This window comes from Rosa rugosa, chromosome 7, assembly GCF_958449725.1.
Source record: "Rosa rugosa chromosome 7, drRosRugo1.1, whole genome shotgun sequence".
Classification (NCBI taxonomy): Eukaryota; Viridiplantae; Streptophyta; class Magnoliopsida; order Rosales; family Rosaceae; genus Rosa; species Rosa rugosa.
In genome coordinates this window covers 319952-340204 of record NC_084826.1, presented here as the reverse complement: position 1 = coordinate 340204, position 20253 = coordinate 319952, and the positions used below count along the sequence as shown (strand labels likewise).

Below are 20253 nucleotides of genomic sequence, written 5' to 3'. Positions count from 1 at the left end.
ACACTAAATTCCGATTGCAAAACTGCCCCGAATGAAGGGGGCAGTGTTGTCTTTCCACTACCAGGCGCTGGCTAGTTCTTGATCCACAAATGGAGTTTTGTGAAGTGACGAAAAGCGGAGCGGATATCCCCAGCACAACCCACAGAACCAAAGGGTAAATCAGTCCTTTTGAAACGAGGCTGGATCTCTTTCTTATTTGTTTCTGGCTGATGCGCAACTGGAGTGCTCTCCATCACAGAAATCAATAATGGCTCTTCTCCAGTCTGCCACTCTCCCTCCTCTTCGCTCCATTTGCTGCTCCACTCCGTCGAAACATCCGATCACTTACCCTTCTTCCATTTCAAGCTCAGGCTCAGGCTCAGGCTCAAGCTCAGGCTCAAGCTCAAGCTCTAGCTCTAGCTCTAGCTCTAGCTTGGTGGGCTTGGTGAGGCGGAAGACGGCCTTTGCGGTCAGGTCTAGCTTGGACACTGCCGCCACCGTCGGCCAGGTCACCGAGGTCGACAAGGACACCTTCTGGCCAATCGTCAATGCCGCCGGCGACAAGACCGTCGTCCTTGATATGTACACCCAATGGTATGCATCATGCTCTCTCCCCCCGCCCATTATTTTCCTCTTTTTTTTTTCACCTTCCTGCTCGATCTTGAGAAAATTCGACACTCGAAAGTTTTCAGAATGTTTTGGCCATGTCTGTCTGAGTATGAGTATTTCAAGGAAGCAAAATTACTTAATTTTTCAGATGCTAAATTGCCCCTTTGTAATTTAATTTGATTGGTTCTGCATATATGCTGTTGAAACTGTATATATGTCAGTTACCATTGGAAAATTTTACCATATATCTTGTTGATCCACGATTTGCCAAGTTACCACCAGTCCAAGTCATGCCGTCCTTTATGATGATAATGCATGCTCTCCTTGCTTATTTAAGTACCCTATCAGTTCGTGACTTCAACTACAGCTTGGTTCCATCTAGTTGGCCAAATTTGATAGCACAAACGCAAGCCAGGCACAGGCAGTAGTTGAATTCAGAGGTCTAGCCGATGAAATCTTTTTAGTATATACATACATATGGGGCTATAGCGTACATTTATGGTATAGTTTGTTTTTTACATGAAAAATAGAAAGACGGAAGTAAGAGAGCTTTGGTCTTTCACTAGTCGAGGTCTAGGACTCTATTTTAGTTGTGATCTTTGTTAGCTTCCAATAATGAACTATGAAATTGAACTGGGAGGCTATTGAATATTGGATCTTGGTATCTTACAATATGATATTTAGCATGCTGGATCAAATTTCTTTCTTCTATATCATTATCACATCATGGAGTGGCTGTTATTATCAACTAGATTATATGAAATTACTCCAATATTATTATTTTGATAATTATGTTGAGCTTTGATTCGGTGGTTCTGGAATTCCTGATACGGTGGTTTTGGATTGTTATTGTGTTACATAGTTTGATTGTATAGGGATTATGATCCACACATGGAGAAGCATAAGGAAAATAGAAATGGATATCATTCAGGTCAAAGAATGTCAGGAGAGGCATGAGGAAAACCAATGACTACATCTGTTTTAGTTTCTCACCCGGCTTATGCTTCTTGGTATATCTTAATATCTTAAGATTAGTTACTCTTGATTTCTCATTCCTTCCTTTGATCTTGATCTGCAGGTGTGGTCCTTGCAAGATTATAGCTCCAAAATATGTAGAATTGTCACAGAAATATGACGATGTCATATTTTTGAAGCTTGATTGTAACCAAGAAAATAAGGTTTGTCATCTGTCATGTTGAAATTCTAATTGACACCAGTATTCTTGTCAGGTGGCAGTGCTCTATCTTATGTTTATTTTGATTATTGTTAGCAGCCATTGGCAAAGGAGCTTGGAATAAGGGTGGTTCCGACTTTCAAGATTTTGAAGCATGACAAGGTTGTAAAAGAAGTGACAGGGGCCAAATTTGATGATTTAGTTGCTGCCATAGAGACTGTTAGAACGAGCTGAATCAATCTTCTTCTATTTTATTTTCTCCATTTGATGTTAATAATGTGATGAAACAACGCCTGCTTGGAAATTATTTTCTACTTGTATGTATCCATTTGACGTTTTCTTTGCGATTGTAATTCACTTCAATGGAGAATAAATGTACCATAATGCACTTACTTTCTAAGAAAGAGAGACCACTATGATAGTCTTCAAGTAGCACTTATCTAGTTAAGGATCATTTTGCATTATTCCAAAGGTTAGGCCAATTTGAAAGATAAAAATCTAATTAAAAAAATAAATATATATTTAGATAAAGGGAAAAACTCACAAACAGTACCTGAACTACGAGCCACTAATAACTTTCGTACCTCAATTTCAAAAAATATCATTTTGGTACCTGGACTTTTCACCCCGACCCAAGATTCATACCTGGGAACAGTAAAACCGTTAACGGGGTTAACTTTTCAAGGGTATAGTCATCATTTCACTGTTCATCTTCTCCAAACCTCTCTCCTATCTCTACAATTCCAGATTTTTCATCTTCTTTTTCATACCTCAGTGAAAATGAGCATCAATTCGTTTGCTTTGATGGGTTTTGTTCCAAAATTCATTTAGATTCTTGGGTATGTTTCTATTTCATTATTTGTATTAGTTCTTCAGTTCTTCCCCAATTTTCAAACTATTTGCAACACCAGAAACTCATAGCAGAAGAAAAATCCCAATCATGAATTTGCATAATTAACAAAATAGAAAATTTATACACAGACCCATACTCGTAGTAGTGTGATCTCATACTCAATCATCTTCGTTTTTGCTTTCTCCTCCATTTTCTTATCCTCATCACAAAACCCCAGGTTGCTTCTGGTTCGTGGATCCATGGCGGGCGTCAAGGTCACCTTGGAGGTTGGAAGCGACGGCGTCGCCGTCATCACCATGTTCAATCCTCCTGTCAACGCCTTGGTCATATCCAGTAATCCAAGCTACCTCTTCACCTTCCGTTAACTTTTTTTTTTTTAGCTCGCCGATTGTGCTGACTCTGTGTGATTTGGTTTTGATGTGGTGTTGTAGTTCTCAAGGGGCTGAAGGAGAAGTTCGATGAAGCGGCGAGGAGAAATGACGTCAAGGCCAATCTGGATTGTGCAAATTCATGATTTGGATTTTTCTTCTGCTACGAGTTTTTGGTGTTGCAGATAGTTTGAAAATTGGGGAAGAACTAATACAAATAATGAAATAGAAACATACCCAAGAATCTAAATGAATTTTGGAACAAAACCCATTAAAGCAAATGAATTGATGCTCATTTTCACTGAGGTATGAAGAAGAAGATGAAAAATCTGGAATTGCATAGAGATAGGAGATAGGTTTGGAGAAGATGAACAGTGAAAGAACGACTATACCCTTGAAAAGTTAACCCCGTTAACGGTTTTACTGTTCCCAGGTATGAATCTTGGGTCGGGGTGAAAAGTCCAGGTACCAAAATGATATTTTTTGAAGTTGAGGTACGAAAGTTATTAGTGGCTCGTAGTTTATGTACTGTTTGTGAGTTTTTCCCTCAGATAAAAGAAGAGTACTTGATTTGAAAGTAAAGTTTGTTTATGTCTCACAACCTAGTTGTCTGGGTTAGTTTCTAGATCTGTATCAAAAGACGAAAAAAGAAACAACTCAAACTTATAGCTAATTTATTTTATTTTAAATCAATGGTGACAAAATCATGGTTTTGGTCTCCTCTACTGACCAGGAGAGCTATTGATTAATGTAGTCCCCATTTGAATATTGATTCTTTGGGCCCTGTAAGCAAACAAAAGGGAAATCATTTGGGCCGTTCTGTTATTCAAACAGAAGTCCAGCGCTTTTTCATAGATACCTCGCGGGTCACAGAGTGGAATCTTTGCTTCTATTTCTGTTTAGGGATCATATGGAAATGGAAACACGCTACTGTTGCTACCCCCCAATTCCAAATACCTTGTGTTACATAGTCTCGTAGAAAGGTCGAAGCTGGGTCTCGGAATTGTGCGATTTCTCTCATCTAAAGAAACAGCAGGGACTGTAATTTTGCTCTCAGGTTTGTTTCTACTGAATCCTTTCTTGTTTGCGGTTGAGTTCGTCTGAGTCCTCTTTTACATGATTAATTATTGGTTTTGACGTAGTTGGATTGTTAGAATGATATCAGAGGAGGAGGGCAACGCGAGGGTTTTGTGGTGTCTCAAGTGTAAAGAGGGTACTAGTGAAACCAACAGATTGTTGGTTTGTTGTGAGAATGGATGCCCAATTGTTATTCATGAAGAGTGTATGACGGTGCAGCCTCAGTTTGATGATATGGGTAACTTTTACTGCCCTTATTGTGCATACAAGTGGATAAGCCATTTGTGTAAGCAGAAAGAGAAAATGTTAGACCTATCCGCTCTTAAATTGACCAACTGGATTTTGAGGGCAACCCAAGGAGACAGTGAGCAGAGGAGGAGGGAGGTTGACGATGATGAAGAGAATGGCGGTGTATCTGCAAGGCAGGATTTTGAGAATGTTAAAGGTGGAGAAAGACAGGAGGAAAGAGAGCCTTTGGTGGTGGAGCCTCTGCTAACAGTGAGGCTTTCTGATATACAAGGAACGTCAGATGGAGATGAAGGACTTGGTAAAAGGGTGGCCGAGGAGGAGGACAATGGAACCAGAAAGTTGCCAAAATCTTTGAGGTGATTTCTGAGTTTGTTTTACTGATTGGTTATGTGTTGCTCCACATTCTCCTGCAATTACGAATTGATAACTCATTGTTTCTCCTGACATGCAGCACAAGCTTTGCATCTCTTGATAGACGGAGAGTATTATGGACCAAGGAAGAGGAACAAGCTTTAAAGGTATCTCAGCCAATTGATTCATCATCTGTAATAGTATCAGCTAATTCTGTCTACAGTGATGACCTTACTTGTTGCAGCAATTAGAAACTCACATGTCTGTTTTCTAAGATATGTCATCTTCTTATAACGTAGGAAAAGGTTGGATTATGAGACAAAGTTAACAATCCTTATAATGGCTAAATGTTATGTACCCTTGATGAGAGTATGTACTAATTCATGGCACACACTTGAGGCACTGTAGAGCAATGCAATTTCAAACCAACTGTATGCTAATAGACTTGATATCCTGAAAAGAAATTTTACTATAGTAAACCCTTTATATTCTTTGCCTTTTTAACATTACATTTGCTGACTCATTTATTTCTAACAGTTTAAAATGTTCTTAGAATCTCTTCTTTCAGGAGATTTGCATAGATATATCGTATAAAGTCCAAAGTAATTATTGATCAAGGTATAAATAATTGAAATGACCTTACTAAATTGAGCTCAGATTTCTATGGGATACGGAAACTGTTTCTTCTGATAGGTTCAAGTTCTTCAGTTTTCTCTGTTAGAATCTAACCAAGTATTTTGTGCTCCAGGAGGGAGTGAAAGAATTTTGGACCACAAATAGAAAGTCTATACCCTGGGAGAAAATATGTGAGGCTTACAAAGATAGATTTCACAGTTCACGTACTGCAGCTAATCTCAAGGATAAATGGAAGTTTATGACCAAAACAGCAACAAAAAAGGGTAATTTGATACCATCGCTGCGTAAGTTCCTCTATTTTTAATCCATAATAAGAAAATACAGCAGTATATTGGTTTAATTAGTATATAGTGACACATCATCTGTTTAACAACAGTGAGGATATTGAAATCCCCCATTTTGTTTTCTGCAGGTTGTTTTGAGGAATTGCAGGTATCCGAGCTGAAGTAGTGATCATCGCTTGTCAAGAGAAAAAGTTATCACATTCTCAAGTTTAGTTGTATTTTGTGTACTCAATACAATGTGATGTGGAGTTGCACGCAAAATCTGTTCTAATGTCAAAGAGCTTACAAAGCTTTTGAAATCGTAATCATGGTTTGTTAAACCTCCATTTCTTTGCTGGTTTTTGTCACGAGGAATCACAGGAATCGTGATGCAGGTGAAGAAATGCCAATCAGAGTGGCAGTTCATTCAATATCGGTGTCCTCCTGTGTCATTGAAGCATCACATCACATGGAAAGATTCATGGATCATTTTACGTACATATTCTAGGGATGAAAAATCTAAAACTTTGTAAGAAATAGATCCAAAAATTCGCAACGAAAGAGTCAAACAGAGTAGGCAATGAAGCATTTCCAAGCTGAGAAATGGTACATAAACCACTCATATTATAATGCATTGGAAGGTGACCACAATTTAAATGATAATATATAAACCACTTTCCAAGCTGTGGGGCGCCATGGTCTACGAGCGATCCATTGTGGAGTTCAAATTGGGGCTACCTGTATGGCATGAATGCTTGGAAATCGCAGTTAGAAGTTTGGACTCGCTGGGGCTTCTTCTTATTTCAGACATTATGCTCACTTGCTATTGTTACAGGTCTAGGATTCAAGATTGATGAGATAATACAAGCATGGAATGAGATGTATGAAGCTAAGAAGTGGCAGTGGAATTCCATCATTTCAGTTAGAGCCATTACTTTTGACGGAGAGTTTCAAAACTTCATTCTGCTTTGGAGAATGCTTTAAAATACAGCATTGAATAGATACATTTTGCTGCTCCATGGAGCATGTAGTATTTCATATTGAGGTAGGCATGAGTTTTCAGCTCTCATGTGACGTACGTACTTGAATTCGTTCATCAAATTCAAGCTGTATGGCATGAATGCTTGGTTTCTTGGTTTCCTGTCGAAGTTTCAGGCTTTCAGCTATGGAACTTCGTAGTTTTACTTTTACATACAGTGGATAGTTTTGTGGATCCAATTATTTATTTGTGTAAGTTCAGAGAAAACAAACATTTTTTTCCTTCTCTTTACACATTAGGGGGTCGAGGTGAAGTTGCAGATCTTCATTTTAGTTACTTCTGCCTTCATCAACATGGCTCACAGTTTCTGCTAGAACATGTGTATTTGTAATTGAAGCATCAACCATCTACCTTGATGTTGGTGTGGGGTGTAACTTCAAATTATTTTTCTGGGTAGTGTCTTTTAGGGAAAGGACTTGTATTCGAGTGATCATTGCTGCCATCTATGTCATTTTTCACAGCTCAGTAGTTAACTGCAGCTAAACATGAACACAAGCTTTAGACCGTGATTGAGATAACGGTTGAGAAGCATATGGTTGAAATTAGGTCATGATCGAGATAACTGGTAATGAAATTCACCTAGATAAACATAAACACAAGCCTTATAGTATGGCCTGATTTCCTAACAAGATCAAGTAAGGTAATTCCATGAATGATCCATGAAACTTGATTACAAAATTAGAAGTACTAAAGAACTAAATGACTAAAAAAATTAACTCCAAGTCATCTTTGAAAAAAGACTTCACTTGGTATTACCCAACATAATGTAACGAGTAAAAACAGAGGTAACCATGTGCCCATGTCAACATTCCAAAAATCAAGGACTCTCAAGAAGCCTCTACGACTGCAAAACAATCAAAAAACCCATCAAGAAAGCACGTCAGCAATGATTTGCGGCACTTTAATCCAAACAATATAAAGTGAATGGCACCATATTAGATATACATGTGTACCTTTTTCTTATCTACCATCTTGAGCAACGCTCACATTCTTCATCATTGTCATCTCCAAAATCACTATCATCATCCTCTGAAAATGTATACCAGGATATAGCATGCGGAATGATCTTGTCTCGAAACTTGGTACTACAAATCACAATAGCAACATGTCATTCAAAAAACAATAAATCTACATCATAAAGATTCTCATCCTTAATCAATTTATTGGGGATTAAGCATCTAAATTTATTAGGGATTAAGGATCTAACTAAAAAGTAAGCTTCAAGCCATTTTGTCAATCTACTGTATGCAAAGCAAAAGGAAGTATTCACATACCCAATTAAATAATCCGTTGGAAGGTCGCCTTTGAGTTCATCCTAACAAGTTGCATCCGTTAAGAAGATTAGGAAAACTGGCCTAAAATCATCACTAACTAAATTCAAAAACATAGGAGGTACCATATTATTGAGGGAAAGAATCACAACTGATTGATTTGAGGTGAAAGAAAGTAGCAGACAAGGTAGCAGAAGACAAGTCCTCCTTAATTGAAGGAGACAAAGAAAGTAGCAGACAAGAAAATGAAAACCTGCAAAAGGAAAAGAAAAAGGCAGAAAGAGAGAAAAGAGTGCAATATATATTCCCATATCGGCTGAAGCAGAAATAGTAGTGAAAACAACTTCCATTATAAATTTCTTTTTGGTATCAGAGCAATCGCTCTTGAGGACCTAGAAACTCATACAAGCAAATACCTCATGGCTGGTGATAATGAAGAGCAGAGACTCATTGAACCCAGAACGGGCTCGAACTCTTCCAAGACTTCAGAACCATGGGAGAATTCCAATCATCCTCTTTTCCTTCATCATTCGGATCAACCAGGCGCTGTCCTTGTTTCACAACCGCTGATGGAAGACAACTATACGACATGGGTGCAGTCAATGATCATGGCACTCACTATCAAAAACAAGAAGGGGTTTATTGATGGAACCCTAAAAAGGCCGACTCACAACCCTAATGAACAACTGCAATGGGATCGATGCAACGTCCTTGTCAAAACTTGGTTGCTTGGAGCTATGTCAAAGGACATCTCGAGCAGTGTCATCCATTGCAGGGATGCTAGAGGTATGTGGTTAGAATTGCAAGAGAGATTCTCTCACACTAATACCGTGTTGTTGTTTCATATAGAGAACGCCATACATGAATGTGAGCAGGGCACCAACTCAGTCACTTCCTTCTTCACAAAACTCAAAAGCCTATGGGACGAAAAGGATGCTCTCTGTTCCTTTCCTCCTTGTACCTGTGAAGCAGCGGCTGAAGTTAAGGATTTCATGGAAACGCAAAAGACCATGAAATTTCTTATGGGACTTAATGAGAATTTTGCACAAACCCGCAGCAACATCATAGGGTTGGATCCACTTCCGAACTTGAACAAAACCTATGCGATGGTGCTACGCCAAGAGAAGCAGGCAGAGACTACTGCCGGCAAATCCACGACACCACCAGAATCTTCAGCCTTTTCTGTGAAGAAAATGACTCGTGATTTCAGGTCTGTAGAAGGAGAAGCCAAGTTTTGTGAAAAATGCAACATGACCAACCATAACACAAAGAATTGCAGAGCTCATCTCAAATGCACATATTGCAATGGGAAGGGACATACCTATGACTACTGCCGAAGGAGGAAGAATGCTGCTGAAAGTGGCCAAGCAAGATCAAAAGCAAATAATGTAGCCCCTCAAGATGATCACAAGGAAGCTGCGGCTAATTTCCCTTTTTCACGAGAAGAGTGCCATCAACTTCTCAATCAGCTCCTAACCAAAACGAAGGCTGCCTCAGCCAATTTGGTCGGTAATGTTCCCAATTATGAAGAGCTTTCAGGTAAACTTCACTCCCTTGCACAGAATAGTAAAGAGCCTATCTGGATATTAGATAGTGGTGCAAGCGATCATATTGTTTGTAATCCCAACTTGCTAACCTCACTAAAATCAGTCTCTAATCGTTGGGTCAAGCTCCCTGACGGTACCACAACACGTGTTACCCATGTTGGCACCGTAGTCTTCTCTCCACATTTTGTTCTTCACAGTGTTTTATGTGTTCCTTTGTTTTACCTTAATTTGATCTCTGTGAGCAAACTAGCATTCGACTCCTTCCATATTACCATATTTCTAAGGCAAATTTGTGTCATACAGGACCTACAATCGGGGAGGATGATTGGGACGGGAACTGAGAAGGAGGGACTCTACCGCCTCAATCTACCACATAAAGGAACATGCAATGCGGTCCACACCACCTTGAACCTGAATAGCTTATGGCATCAACGACTTGGTCATCCCTCAAATAAAGCATCTTCATTATTTTCGTTTCTTGCAAATAAAGCTTGTGCTTCAAGTACTTGTTCTGTTTGTCCTTTAGCCAAACTTACTCGACAACCATTTCCATTAAGTACTACTCGTAGTACATCTTGTTTTGATTTAATTCACATTGATATTTGGGGAGGTTATCATGTTCCAACTCTTTCTGGTGCACAATATTTTCTCACAATTGTCGATGATCATTCACGAAGCACTTGGGTGTATTTGATGAAACACAAGTCTGAAGCACGCACTCTCCTCATTCATTTTATTCATTTGGCTGCAAATCAGTTTGGCAAAAACGTTAAGGTCGTTAGAAGTGACAATGGTCCAGAATTTAAAATTCCCCAATTTTATTCTTCTAAAGGCATTATCCACCAAACTAGCTGCGTCAACACACCGCAACAAAATGGTGTTGCTGAACGCAAACATCGCCACCTACTCAACATGGCCAGGGCTCTTCTTTTCCAAGCCAATTTGCCAAAACCTTTTTGGGGGGATGCCATACTCACAGCAGCTTACTTGATTAATCGAACACCTACTCCCATTCTTCAGGGTAAAACACCTTTCGCGATACTTTTTCATAAGGAGCCTAGCTACTCTCATTTAAGAGTCTTTGGTTGTCAGTGTTTCGTATCCACACATCCAACCCGTCCTAGTAAATTTGATCCTCGCTCCATGGAGTGCGTTTTCCTTGGCTATCCACACGGTCAGAAGGGGTATAAGGTTTATAACTTGACCACTAAGAAATCCCTAGTTTCAAGGGATGTGGTTTTCTTTGAGAATGTTTTTCCTTTTTCACAAGGTTCGGAGCCCTTTTCATCTCAAAACCCCGATTTGTTTCCTTCTCTAACACGTTTGGTCCATTATGATCATTCTTCTATTCCAACAGTTCCTCCTTCGAGTCCCACACATAACTCTCCACCTACAATATCTTCAAGTCCCCAGTCTTCCGCTGAAAACCAACCTAACACCTCTTCCATACCTTTTTCATCTCCAGAACCCGTATCTTCGGACATCACCATTCCTCCCTCGGACACAATCTCATCCGATCACATTTCATCACCTTTGCCCCCAGGACCAACTCCACCACGACCACGCAAGTCTGCTCGTGCTACCAAGCTTCCTACCGCATTGCAGGACTTTCACATTGATGCGGCCCTCCCATCACGCCTCGCTCCGTCATCCTCTTCCAACGAGGTTCCCACTCCTGGTACAGCTCATAGTCTCTCCCACGTTCTTTCTTATGCCAATCTTTCTTCTCCCCATAGAATCTTTACTGCTAACATTACCATGCAAAGAGAACCCACCTCTTTTTCACAGGCTGTTAAAGACCCAAAGTGGAGAGAAGCTATGAGACTAGAGGTTCAGGCCCTGCAAGATAACCACACATGGAGCCTCGTTTCACCCCCGGCTCACAAACGACCGATCGGTTGTAAATGGGTGTACAAAATCAAGTACCACCCCGATGGCACCATTGAACGTTATAAGGCCAGGCTAGTGGCCAAGGGGTACAACCAAGTGGAAGGCCTTGATTATAGGGAGACATTCGCACCAGTTGCCAAGCTCACCACCGTCCGAGTCTTGCTCAGTCTCGCAGCTCACCAGAATTGGCATCTTCACCAACTGGATGTGAATAATGCGTTCCTCAATGGAGATCTCCATGAGGATGTATACATGCAACTTCCTCCTGGCTTTGAACGAAAGGGGGAGAATAAGGTCTGTAAGCTACACAAGTCATTATACGGCTTGAAGCAGGCCTCCAGGCAATGGTTTTTGAAGCTTTCCTCAGCCCTCAAATCGGCCGGTTTCAAGCAATCATTGTCTGACTATTCCATGTTCGTTCGAAGCCATCACGGTATCTTTACAGCTTTGTTGGTTTATGTGGACGATGTAATTCTTGCAGGCAACAGTTTAGATGACATCATGAGAACCAAAAGCATCCTATCAAGCCATTTCAAACTGAAGGATATGGGAAAGTTGAAATATTTTCTTGGATTGGAAGTAGCGAGATCCAAGCATGGCATTGCATTAAGTCAAAGAAAGTATGCCTTGGAAATACTTGAAGACACAGGATTCCTTGGTGCAAAACCTTCACGTTTTCCAGTTGAGCAAAACATAGCTCTCACACAAGAAGATGGAAGAATATTAGAAGATGCATCTCAATATCGAAGGCTTGTTGGACGCCTCATCTATCTCACAATTACCAGACCAGACCTCGTGTATGCAGTTCATACACTTAGTCAATTCATGGATAAACCAAGACAACCTCACTTAGATGCAGCTCACAAGGTGTTGCGATACCTCAAGCAGACACCAGGTCAGGGTATTCTTCTTCCTTCAAAAGGGCCGTTGGAATTAAGAGCATATTGCGATGCAGATTGGGCACGTTGCAAAGACACCAGAAGGTCAACGACCGGTTATTGTATTTTCCTTGGACATGCTCCCATTGCATGGAAAACGAAGAAACAGACTACTGTTTCACGTTCGAGTGCAGAAGCCGAATATCGCTCAATGGCCACTACTTGTTGTGAGATAACGTGGTTGCGATACATTTTGAAAGACTTGAATGTTCAACATTTGCCGCCAGTCAAGTTATTCTGTGATAACAAGGCCGCAATACACATAGCGTCCAATCCTGTGTTCCACGAAAGGACAAAGCATATAGAAATAGACTGTCATGTCGTAAGAGAGAAAGTGCAAAGAGGATTGATTCAAATGGAGCATATAAGAACAAAGGAGCAGCCAGCAGACATTTTCACGAAGCCTCTAAGTTCGGAACAGTTTTCAGGACTGCTTGGCAAGTTAGGAGTGATCAATATCCACTCTAACTTGAGGGGGAGTATTGAGGGAAAGAATCACAACTGATTGATTTGAGGTGAAAGAAAGTAGCAGACAAGGTAGCAGAAGACAAGTCCTCCTTAATTGAAGGAGACAAAGAAAGTAGCAGACAAGAAAATGAAAACCTGCAAAAGGAAAAGAAAAAGGCAGAAAGAGAGAAAAGAGTGCAATATATATTCCCATATCGGCTGAAGCAGAAATAGTAGTGAAAACAACTTCCATTATAAATTTCTTTACATATGAACCAAGTAATCCAAACTTACAGCTTCTTTGTCAAAAGAAAGAGGATCGATAGTAGCATATGAACTAAAGAACTTAAAGAAACTTTCACTGCTTTTACCACTCTGCTGCGTTAAGTTTTGAGAAGGATACCAGTCTATTTTAGTCCTACAAGAAAATACCACAAACTTAAGAAGAAGAAGAAGAAGAAGAAGAAGAAACGATAGGAAAAATCAGTAAAGTATAAATAACATCATGAACTAAAATTACCCAATTGCCTTCAACGAAACAGACTCGTTGTCATCAATCACCTCATACTTTTTAGTTAAGACTTTATTCTTAAAATAAGGATTATGATCGTCAAAGGTGAACTTCAGCTCAAATCCTTTCAAATCAATTGTCCTACTAGACTCGATATCATTCAAAAAGTACAAAGCCTCTGTATCTCTCTCTGCAATCTATTAAAAAGAAACAGACAAGATGATGATTGATCAAGTGTCTACAATTGATCAGCAACATAAGAAAAACATAAGCACAGAACAAAATTTGGCTGAAAAATTGCACACCTGCTTATAAAGTATCTTGTTAGCAATCATTGCAGTAAGCCAAAAGTCAGGGACTCCTTTAGCAGCAATACATCTCTGCAAATAAGTCGCATTAACCAAATGGCATATCAACACAACTTTCAAGGCAATCCAGAAGAATTAAACCTCTGATCTACAAAATACAGTTGGGCATACCTTTTCATAAAGAGGCTTTAAGTATATTTCCTTAAAATTTGTTTCCCATTGACATCTTTCGACAAAAAACTTATTCTGCAATATACGAATGTAATAAGACATACATTAGGACTGTCACATCCTTGACATACACATTCAACTGTTCCAAATCTGAACTCTGAGAAGCTAAATGGCCTACATACCATGTCAGTACAGAGATTCCGGTTATCAGCCACCCATCTCTTTCTCTCCTCAACAAAGAGGGCTTCCTCCTTGACAATGTCAGCCTGCATTATGGATTTTGATCATCTACACTATTCTCAACAGGCCCTAAAATCTAGAATTAGGTTATAAATTCTGAAAACAAACCGACATGTATCTCTTTCAGTTGGTCCCTGGACTCGAGCAACAACTGCAAAAGAAAATAAAAATTATTAAACCCCGATCCTTTTTAGTGGGGATGGGGGAAACAAAATAAAATTGAAAACAAAACTTGCCTTATGCTTACGCATACTCTCTGGTTTGGTTTTTTCTGGAGTCAGGACAAGCAAAAAGTTAAGAGATTGCAAATATGTTTAATCAAATGCAAATTGAGGTGTGAGATATTATTACGTACGTACCCATCTCTTTGAAGTGGGTTGGGGGAATGCAAGACATCACCCGTACGTAAGTCTTGTAGGCTTCAATTGCGGCGGCGTCGTTGCCGGAGACGTCATCGTGGATGGATGTTTTTGCCCTCTTTCCACTGGTTGATGATTGCGCCATTGTCACTCACCAATTGAAAGTTTAAAAAATAATGTTTTTAAAGAGAAATTATATACACACTCATTTTTTATTAATTCACATCCCCAATCGTGCTTTTTTTTTTGGAACAAATTAAATTCCAACAATACCCTACAAATACTGAAAGCATTATAGGGTTATGGATTGACGAACAACGGCGAGAGAGGCTGCGAACCAGATGCGGTGAATCACAATGATGAAGGGCGACACTCGACGAAGGTCAAGAATGACTATTGGGAGCCAACGGGTTAGAGATTTAAAAAACAAAAAAAAACAAAAACAAAATATTAATTTAATTTTCCCCTATACAATGGGGGAAAAAAAAGAAGAAGATCAGTTTAGAAACCCCTAATGGAAAAAAGGAATTTAATCCTCCCTAATAGAATAGAATAGGAAAGTGATAAGGGCACCCCTTATCACTCTCAAGACCCATTTCATTTTACCCATTACTCTCTCACAGATAGCTCCAAGAACAACGGTTATGTGACAGCTTGCTAGTACTCTAGTAGTACTGTTTTAGGATAAGCATTGGTAGGATTTAGACATCTGTCATTGATCCATCGGTGGAATCTTTTGTTTCTCACCTTTAAATTCTGTAACTTCTGCTTTTGGGAGCCAGCCATGAATGAAATTAGTCTGCTTTGAATTTTCTTCTTTTCTTCTCTCTGCACTGTGTTCTTATTAGAAAGTATCCTGATTTCTATATAAAGGAACCCAAGTTGAATCACAGATCCCATAAACAGAATTCCATCGAGAGCTACTTACTCGAAATGGCGAACAGCTCAAGCTCAGGCTCCCATGGTGGAAACCGTAACGGAGTTCCCAACTGGGAGACACCATCAAGAGTTGAGGTCAACCGTAAATCACAAGAGTTCCTACTTTGGTATAGGACCTCTCGTGAGGTCTACTCCACCCCCAGCGATAAATTTCATAAGATGGTCAAGGTCAGTGAGATGTCTCGAGAGCAAGTATTGGAGGCAATTGAAAAGTATCAGAAAAATATTAAGAACGACGGGCCAAACACAGTCGTTGATCAATCGGCCTCAAACACACGGATCGCCGGTGAGAAGGGGGCCAAACGTCGTATTCTAGAAGACGGTGACAAAGTTTGCCACCCAAGACAAAAAACAAGGAAAAGATTGCGACGTGCTCTCGAGCTCCTTCACTCGTTCTGCAAAGAGATCGAAGGTGTACCGCACACTACGCTCATTCTTTTACATGGATGTCGCGCTTTTCAAGGACCAGTCTAAGACGAATAAAGCTATCAATCAAGTCTGTATTGAACTCCGTTGCACCCGTTCTAGTCTAAACGTCTTTGCAACAGACCGAGCGAGGAACCGTCATAGGTGCCCTTTCTTTCAAATTGGAGGGAAGACTAGTCAATTGTAATATTGAAGCGGGTGATGATATTACGTGCAAACTGGGGCAGATTATCCCGCCATTCATGAATCTAGTGTGGGGTGTAACTTGTAATTGAAGCATCAACCATCTACCTTGATGTTAGTGTGGGGTGTAATTAACTTCAAATTATTTTTCTAAATAGTGTCTTTCAGGGGAAGGACTTGTATTCGAGTGATCATTGCTGACATTTATGTTATTTTTCACAGCTCAGTTACCTCAGTAGTTAACTGTAGCTAAACATAAACACATGCTTTAGACCGTGATCGAGATAATGGTTGAGAAGCATATATGGTAGAAGTTAGGTCATGATCGAGATAACTGGTAATGAAATTCACCTAGATAAACATAAACACAAGCCTTATAGTATGGCCTGATTTCCTAACAAGATCAAGTAAGGTAATTCCATGAATGATCCATGAAACTTGATTACAAAATTAGTACTAAAGAACTAAATGACTTTAGAAATCAACTCCAAGTCATCTTTTAAAAAAGACTCCCCTAGTATTACCCGACATAATGTAATAAGAGTGAAAACAGAGGTAGCCATGTGCCCATGTCAACATGCCAAAAATCAAGGACTCTCCAGAAGCCTCTACGACTGCAAAACAATAAAAAAAACCATCAAAAAAGCACGTCAGCAATGACCTGCGACACTTTAATCCAAACAATATAATGCCATGTTTGGTAACCAGAAAGGAAAGGAATCAATTTCCTTTCCTTTGGGAAAGTGTTTCCGGAGGGGGAGGGGAGGGAATCAATTTCCTTCACTTTTTCCTTTCCTTTGGGAAAATGTTTCCCTTCCTTGGCTGTCCCAAACGTAGGAAAGGAAAATGTTTCCTTTCCCAATGCCCACTTTCCGGTTACCAAACATGGCCTAAAAGTGAACGGCACCATAATAGATACACATGTATACCTTTTTCTTATCTACCACCTTGAGCAACGCTCACATTCTTCATCACTGTCATCTCCAAAATCACTATCATCGTCTTCTGAAAATCTATGCCAGGATATAGCATGCGGAATGATCTTATCTCGAAACTTGGTACTACAAATCACAATAGCAATATGTCATTCAAAGAACAATAAATCTACATCATAAAGATTCTCATCCTTAATCAATTTATTAGGGATTAAGCATCTAACTAAAAAGTAAGCTTCAAGCCATTTTGTCAATCTACTGTATTCAAAGCAAAATAAAGTATTCACATACCCAATTAAATAATCCGTCGGAAGGTCGCCTTTGAGTTCATCCTAACAAGTTGCATGCATTAAGAAGATTAGGAAAACTGGCCTAAAATCATCATTAACTAAATTCAAAAACGTAGGAGGTACCATATGAACTAAGTAAATCAAACTTACAGCTTCTTTGTCAAAAGAAAGAGGATCGACAGTAGCATATGAACTAAAGAACTTAAAGAAACTTTCACTGCTTTTACCACTCTGCTGCGTTAATTTTTGAGAAGGATACCAGTCTATTTTAGTCCTACAAGAAAATACCACAAACTTAAGAAGAAGAAGAAGAAACGATAGGAAAAATCACTAAAGTATATATAACATCATGAACTGAAATTACCCAATTGCCTTCAACGAAACAGACTCGTTGTCATCAATCACCTCATACTTTTTAGTCAAGACCTTATTCTTAAAATAAGGATTATGATCGTCAAAGGTGAACTTCAGCTCAAATCCTTTCAAATCAGTTGTCCTACTAGACTTGATATCATTCAGAAAGTACAAAGCCTTTGTATCTCTCTCTGCAATCTATTAAAAAGAAACAGACAAGATGATGATTGATCAAGTGTCTACAATTGATTAGAACCATAAGAAAAACATAAGCACAGAAAAAAATTTGGCTGAAGAATTGCACACCTGCTTATAAAGTGTCTTGTTAGCAATCATTGCAGTAAGCCAAAAGGCAGGGACTGCTTTAGCAGCAATACATCTCTGCAAATAAGTCGCATTAACCAGATGGCATATCAACATAACTTTCAAGGCATTCCAGAAAAATTAAACCTCTGATCTACAAAATACAGTTGGGCATACCTTTTCATAAAGAGGCTTTAAGTGGATTTCCTTAAAATCAGTTTCCCATTGACATCTTTTGACAAAAAACTGATTCTGCAATATACGAATGTAATAAGACATACATCAGGACTTGACATGCACATTCAACAGTTCCAAACCTGAACTCTGAGAAGCTAAATGCCCTACATACCATGTCAGTATAGAGATCCCGGTTATCCGCCAGCCATCTCTTTCTCTCCTCAACAAAGAGGGCTTCCTCCTTGACAATGTCAGCCTGCATTATGGATTTTGATCATCTACACTATTCTCAACAGACCTAAAATCTAGAATTAGGTTATAAATTCTGAAAACAAACCGACATGTATCTCTTTCAGTTGGTCCCTGGATTCGAGGCTCAACTGCAAAAGAAAAAAAAATTGATGAACAAGTTATTAAACCCCGATCCTTTTTATTGGAGATGGGGGAAACAAAATAAAACTGAAAAACGAAACTTGCCTTAAGTTTACGCATACTCTCTGGTTCGGTTTTTTCTGGAGTCAGGACAAGCAAAAAGTTAAGAGATTGCAAATATGTCTAATCAAATGCAAATTGATAATCACGTACCCATCTCTTTGAAGTGGGTTGGGGGAATGCAAGACATCACCCGTACGTAAGTCTTGTAGGCTTCAATTGCGGCGGCGTCGTCGTCATCTTGGATCGATGTTTTTGCCCTCTCTGCACTGGAAGATGATTGCGCCATTGTCACTCACCTCCAATGAGGTTAGGAGTGGTTGGGGATTTTATATTCAAGCCCTAAAAACAACCAGGCCCAAAACAATGGAACCAGAAAGTTGCCGAAATTTTTGAGGTGATTTCTTCTGAGTTTGTTTGTTTTTTTTTTTTTTTTGAATAAATTTTTGAGTTTGTTTTACTGCTGCTTGGTTATGTGTCGCTCCACATTCTCCTGCAATTACGCTCATTGTTTCTCCTGACATGCAGCACAAGCTTCGTATGTCTTGATAGAAGGAGTATTATGGACCAAGGAAGAGGAACAAGCTTTAAAGGTATGTCAGCCTTTCTGGAATTGATTTCATAGTGATGACCTTTCTTGTTGCATCAATTAGTAACTCACATGTCTGTTTTCTAAGATATGTCATCTTCTTATAAAGTAGGAAAATGTTGGATTATGAGACAAAGTTAACTATCCTTATAATGGCTAAATGTTTTGCACGTACCCTTGATGAGAGTATGTACTAATTCATGGCACACACTTGAGGCACTGCAACTTCAAACCAACTGTATGCTAATAGACTTGATATCCGGAAAAGAGATTTATTATAGTAATGATATGATGCATCAGAGTCACCCTATGCGAGAGTACAGCCCTTTATATTCTTTGCCTCTTTAACCTTACGTTTGCTGTCTCACCGTACTTATTTTCTAAGAATTGAAATGTTATTAGAATCTCTTCTTTTAGGAGATTTGCATAGATATGTTGTATAAAGTCCAAAATAATTATTGATCGATCAAGGTATAACTAATTGACATGACTTTACTAATTTGAGCTCAGATTTCTATGGGATATGGAAACTGTTTCTTCTGATAGGTTTAAGTTCTTCAGTTTTCTCTGTAAGAATCTGACCAAGTATTTTGTGCTGCAGGAGGGAGTGAAATTAAGAATCTTGGACCTGTCCACAAATGGAAAGTCTATACCCTGGGAGAAAATTTGTCAGGCTTTCATCCATCTTTTTCATAGTTCATACATACTGTTCAAGTACTGCAGCTTATCTCAAGGATAAATGGAAGAGTATGACCAAAAGGGCAACAAAAAAAAAAAGGTAATTTGATACCATCGCTGCGTAAGTTGCTCTATTTTTAATCTGTAATATATAAGAAAACGGCAGTGTATCTGTTGATCGGTATACAGTGACACATCTTCTGTTTAACAACGATGAGGATATTAAAACCCCCTTTTTGTTTTTTGCAGGTTGTTTTGAGGAATTGCAGGTATCTGAGGTGAAGTAGTGATCATGGCTTGTCAAGAGAAAAAGCTATCACATTCTCAAGTTGAATTGTATTATGTGTACTCAATATAGTATATGATGTGGAGTTGTACTCAAAATCTGTTCTAATGTCAAAGCTTTTGAAATGGTAATCATGGCTTGTTAAACCTCTATTTCTTTGCTGGTTTTTGTCACGAGGAATCGTGAGGCAGGAGAAGAAGAAATGCCAATTAACCAGAGTGGCAGTTTGTTCAATGTGCATGGGTGCCCGGCCCTATCCTCTGTCATTGAAGCATTATATTAACATCGAAAGAATCATGGATCATTTGACATATTCTAGAGATGAAAAATCTAAAACTTTGGAAGAAAATAGATCCAAAAATACGAAAACACGGAAGAGTC

The 20253-nt window shown here is 39.2% G+C and overlaps 4 protein-coding genes across 9 annotated transcripts; 2 read left to right on the top strand and 2 right to left on the bottom strand.

Annotated features, from left to right (window-relative positions):
- Positions 1–206: 206 nt before the first annotated feature.
- LOC133722627 (thioredoxin F-type, chloroplastic-like) lies at positions 207–2194 on the top strand. Of its 2 annotated transcripts, none has more exons than XM_062149500.1 (3): positions 207–573; positions 1667–1766; positions 1859–2194. In XM_062149500.1, exons 1-3 carry the CDS (start codon positions 248–250, stop codon positions 1994–1996), a joined length of 564 nt encoding a protein of 187 aa, XP_062005484.1. In that variant the 5' UTR covers positions 207–247; the 3' UTR covers positions 1997–2194. The 2 variants fall into 2 exon arrangements, with proteins under 2 accessions (XP_062005484.1, XP_062005485.1); XM_062149501.1 differs by having other exon boundaries at positions 208–573; positions 1862–2194.
- Positions 2195–3846: 1652 nt separating this feature from the next.
- On the top strand, positions 3847–19903 carry LOC133721501 (uncharacterized). 5 transcript variants are annotated; one of them, XM_062148129.1, is made up of 5 exons: positions 3847–4040; positions 4126–4665; positions 4761–4827; positions 5409–5559; positions 19836–19903. In XM_062148129.1, exons 2-5 carry the CDS (start codon positions 4139–4141, stop codon positions 19871–19873), a joined length of 783 nt encoding a protein of 260 aa, XP_062004113.1. In that variant the 5' UTR covers positions 3847–4040; positions 4126–4138; the 3' UTR covers positions 19874–19903. The 5 variants fall into 5 exon arrangements, with proteins under 5 accessions (XP_062004113.1, XP_062004111.1, XP_062004112.1 ...); XM_062148127.1 differs by lacking the exon at positions 19836–19903 and adding an exon at positions 5709–5906 and having other exon boundaries at positions 4138–4665; positions 5409–5580; XM_062148128.1 differs by lacking the exon at positions 19836–19903 and adding an exon at positions 5709–5906.
- On the bottom strand, positions 7112–14778 carry LOC133721499 (nucleosome assembly protein 1;1-like). The gene is made up of 11 exons (XM_062148124.1): positions 14281–14778; positions 14158–14192; positions 14034–14072; positions 13864–13947; positions 13682–13756; positions 13508–13582; positions 13212–13399; positions 12986–13109; positions 7873–7913; positions 7552–7683; positions 7112–7442 (listed from the first exon to the last, which is right to left on the bottom strand). The coding sequence occupies exons 1-10, from the start codon at positions 14423–14425 to the stop codon at positions 7563–7565; spliced, it is 927 nt and encodes a 308-aa protein (XP_062004108.1). The 5' UTR covers positions 14426–14778; the 3' UTR covers positions 7112–7442; positions 7552–7562.
- On the bottom strand, positions 16167–18680 carry LOC133721500 (nucleosome assembly protein 1;1-like). The gene is made up of 11 exons (XM_062148125.1): positions 18473–18680; positions 18365–18399; positions 18229–18267; positions 18060–18143; positions 17888–17962; positions 17714–17788; positions 17418–17605; positions 17204–17327; positions 17055–17095; positions 16758–16889; positions 16167–16442 (listed from the first exon to the last, which is right to left on the bottom strand). Exons 1-10 carry the CDS (start codon positions 18606–18608, stop codon positions 16769–16771), a joined length of 918 nt encoding a protein of 305 aa, XP_062004109.1. The 5' UTR covers positions 18609–18680; the 3' UTR covers positions 16167–16442; positions 16758–16768.
- Positions 19904–20253: the final 350 nt, after the last annotated feature.

What these genes read in the sequence shown, in the direction of transcription:
- LOC133721500 (XM_062148125.1), bottom strand. Translation starts at nt 18,608, where the DNA reads ATGGCGCAATCATCTTCCAGTGCAGAGAGGGCAAAAACATCGATCCAA. An exon ending in AGAGTATGCGTAAACTTAAG is followed by an intron (nt 18,268 to 18,364) that starts GCAAGTTTCGTT and finishes TTTCTTTTGCAG; the next exon opens with TTGAGCCTCGAATCCAGGGA. An exon ending in CCGACGGATTATTTAATTGG is followed by an intron (nt 16,890 to 17,054) that starts GTATGTGAATAC and finishes TGTGATTTGTAG; the next exon opens with TACCAAGTTTCGAGATAAGA.
- LOC133721501 (XM_062148127.1), top strand. Translation starts at nt 4,139, where the DNA reads ATGATATCAGAGGAGGAGGGCAACGCGAGGGTTTTGTGGTGTCTCAAG. An exon ending in AAGTTGCCAAAATCTTTGAG is followed by an intron (nt 4,666 to 4,760) that starts GTGATTTCTGAG and finishes CCTGACATGCAG; the next exon opens with CACAAGCTTTGCATCTCTTG. An exon ending in TAATTTGATACCATCGCTGC is followed by an intron (nt 5,581 to 5,708) that starts GTAAGTTCCTCT and finishes TGTTTTCTGCAG; the next exon opens with GTTGTTTTGAGGAATTGCAG.
- LOC133722627 (XM_062149500.1), top strand. Translation starts at nt 248, where the DNA reads ATGGCTCTTCTCCAGTCTGCCACTCTCCCTCCTCTTCGCTCCATTTGC. An exon ending in CTTGATATGTACACCCAATG is followed by an intron (nt 574 to 1,666) that starts GTATGCATCATG and finishes CTTGATCTGCAG; the next exon opens with GTGTGGTCCTTGCAAGATTA. An exon ending in ATTGTAACCAAGAAAATAAG is followed by an intron (nt 1,767 to 1,858) that starts GTTTGTCATCTG and finishes GATTATTGTTAG; the next exon opens with CAGCCATTGGCAAAGGAGCT.
- LOC133721499 (XM_062148124.1), bottom strand. Translation starts at nt 14,425, where the DNA reads ATGGCGCAATCATCAACCAGTGGAAAGAGGGCAAAAACATCCATCCAC. An exon ending in GGAATCTCTGTACTGACATG is followed by an intron (nt 13,757 to 13,863) that starts GTATGTAGGCCA and finishes CGTATATTGCAG; the next exon opens with AATAAGTTTTTTGTCGAAAG. An exon ending in GTTTCGTTGAAGGCAATTGG is followed by an intron (nt 13,110 to 13,211) that starts GTAATTTTAGTT and finishes ATTTTCTTGTAG; the next exon opens with GACTAAAATAGACTGGTATC.